This window comes from Uranotaenia lowii, chromosome 3 (genome assembly GCF_029784155.1).
Source record: "Uranotaenia lowii strain MFRU-FL chromosome 3, ASM2978415v1, whole genome shotgun sequence".
In the NCBI taxonomy this organism is placed as follows: domain Eukaryota; kingdom Metazoa; phylum Arthropoda; class Insecta; order Diptera; family Culicidae; genus Uranotaenia; species Uranotaenia lowii.
Window position 1 is genome coordinate 176,547,438 of NC_073693.1, and position 2,048 is coordinate 176,549,485.

Consider the following 2,048-nt stretch of genomic DNA (forward strand, 5'->3'; position numbering starts at 1 on the left):
ATTGCTCAAAAATTTAAACTTTTCGATTTCTCATTCATAAGGCATAAGAGATACAGGTTTGTGTTGGTCACAAAAGTTGCAGCTAAGATCTAGTTCTACTAAAGTTTAGAACATCATTTCTGGGAAAAATGTTTTCAAAAGAAGTTATAAGCAAATGATTCAAAATTAAGTCAAATGATTCAAACCATCACTGATCACCTGATTTAAAAAATCCAAAAAAAAAAAAATATTTTATCCATCAAGATGGAAAATGTGTTCTGCGAAATCTTCGTGGAAGACCGTCTGTATTCGAGAAAGTTTCAACTTGTCCAGAACCTCCCAAAAAACTACGTGCAGATGATTTGTTTAAGGTCAAAGGCGAAAACAATCTAAGCATGAGGAAAACAATGGGTAATTAGTATTTTATTCATAACAATGGTTGTTTTATATAATCTATCTATTATCTAGGTGTGATTAAAAGTATTCGAGCTTCTGGAGTCGATATAGAATCTGGAGTGCGGTTGAAATTGATTGAAATGAACCGGCAGCTTAAAGACTTGTTTGATGTAGTTCAGTTGTCCAGCATCACAGGAAATGTAGCACCTTCGTCAGATCATGTTGTTGCATATTGCACTGATGTACCGGAACTCATTAACCGTATCAAACGTTCAAGACCACCTGTTGATGATTTTGTGGTGAAAATAGGAATTGATGGGGGTAGGAGCTTCTTCAAGATAACGTTATCTGTGATCTCTCCGCAAATGGAACATCTGGCTGGCTTCAAGGATGGCGGCGTGAAGAAGCTTTTCATCATTGCACTTTCACCAAATCTCGCTGAAAGGTATGACAATATTTCCCCCGTTTGGACGAAACTTCTCAAATTACACGAGCTCGAATACTTGGTTGCTGGGGACCTCAAGATTATAAATATTATAATTGGCATAATGGCCCACTCTTCGAAGAATCCATGTCCATACTGTGAGGCTTTAAAGAGCGAGCTCGGTGTAGCAAACGGAACCGCGAGAACCAAAGGAAGTATAAACGAAAATTGCACAAGAAAAAAGAAATTGAATGGAAAGAACTTCGCAAGCTGCGTGAATGCCCCGTTGGTCTCGGGTAGTGATGAAGACAAAATCGTGAACCTTTGCCCGCCTCCACCGTTACATATAACGCTTGGAATTATTAATACAATTTTTAAGTCACTTGAGAAGAAAGCACCAGACTGGGTAGACTTATGGGTGGAACAAGCACAGGTGAGACACCAACAGATGACGTACGGTTTCACCGGAAGAGCTTGCCACGCGCTATTGGATGCTACCAATTGTTTGGCAGACAACCCTGAACTTTCAGATTACGTTACGGTTGGTTGTTCTACTAAATAAACTTTACCAAGTTTTTAATAAATATTACGATTTTCAGGTTCTGAATAACTTCAAAAACGTGTATGCAAAATGCTTTTCCTTTAAACTCGAGCATGGGTTTGAGGAGGCTATTGCAGATTTTGCCAGCAGCTGGGAGAAGCTGAATCTTCCATTCACATCTAAATATCACATTACAAAGTACCATGTGGCGGATTTCTGTCGAGAAGCCGGAAGAGGACTTGGGCTTCACAATGAGCAAGCCTCCGAATCCGTACATGCTGATTTTGATGTGATTTGGCAGCGATATAAAGCTCCCAAATCATCAAAGGTTTATAACGACCGTTTGTTAAACTCTTTGATTGATTACAACAGCAACCATATGTGTTAGTTTTGAGTTTTTAATATGTTCCATTCATTATTTTTAGTTGTATTGCTGTTTTATAGTTTACTTTTACTTTTTACTATTTCACTGTTTCCTTTTCCTACTAACCAATAAAAGCACCACTGATTTGAAATTCATTTTCCCCCATAACTTCACGGAAACAATAATTTAAACTAAACTTAAACCCCTAATAAACCATACTTATAATACACTTAAGCCATGTTTGGAGAGTTAAGTCAGTTGTAAATAATCATAATTTTATCAACGGCAACAAATACATACTGGTTGGAAATGACTTGGACCACTTTTTTGACGTTTTTGGAGGT

General features: G+C 37.6%; 1 protein-coding gene across 1 annotated transcript; it reads left to right on the forward strand.

Annotated features, from left to right (window-relative positions):
- Positions 1–829: 829 nt before the first annotated feature.
- LOC129756136 (uncharacterized) lies at positions 830–2,048 on the forward strand. Its single transcript, XM_055752911.1, has 2 exons — positions 830–1,340; positions 1,399–2,048. The coding sequence occupies exons 1-2, from the start codon at positions 924–926 to the stop codon at positions 1,726–1,728; spliced, it is 747 nt and encodes a 248-aa protein (XP_055608886.1). The 5' UTR covers positions 830–923; the 3' UTR covers positions 1,729–2,048.

Coding starts and splice junctions, on each gene's coding strand:
- LOC129756136 (XM_055752911.1), top strand. CDS start 924: ATGGCCCACTCTTCGAAGAATCCATGTCCATACTGTGAGGCTTTAAAG. Junction 1,341..1,398: donor AACTTTCAGATTACGTTACG/GTTGGTTGTTCT, acceptor TACGATTTTCAG/GTTCTGAATAACTTCAAAAA.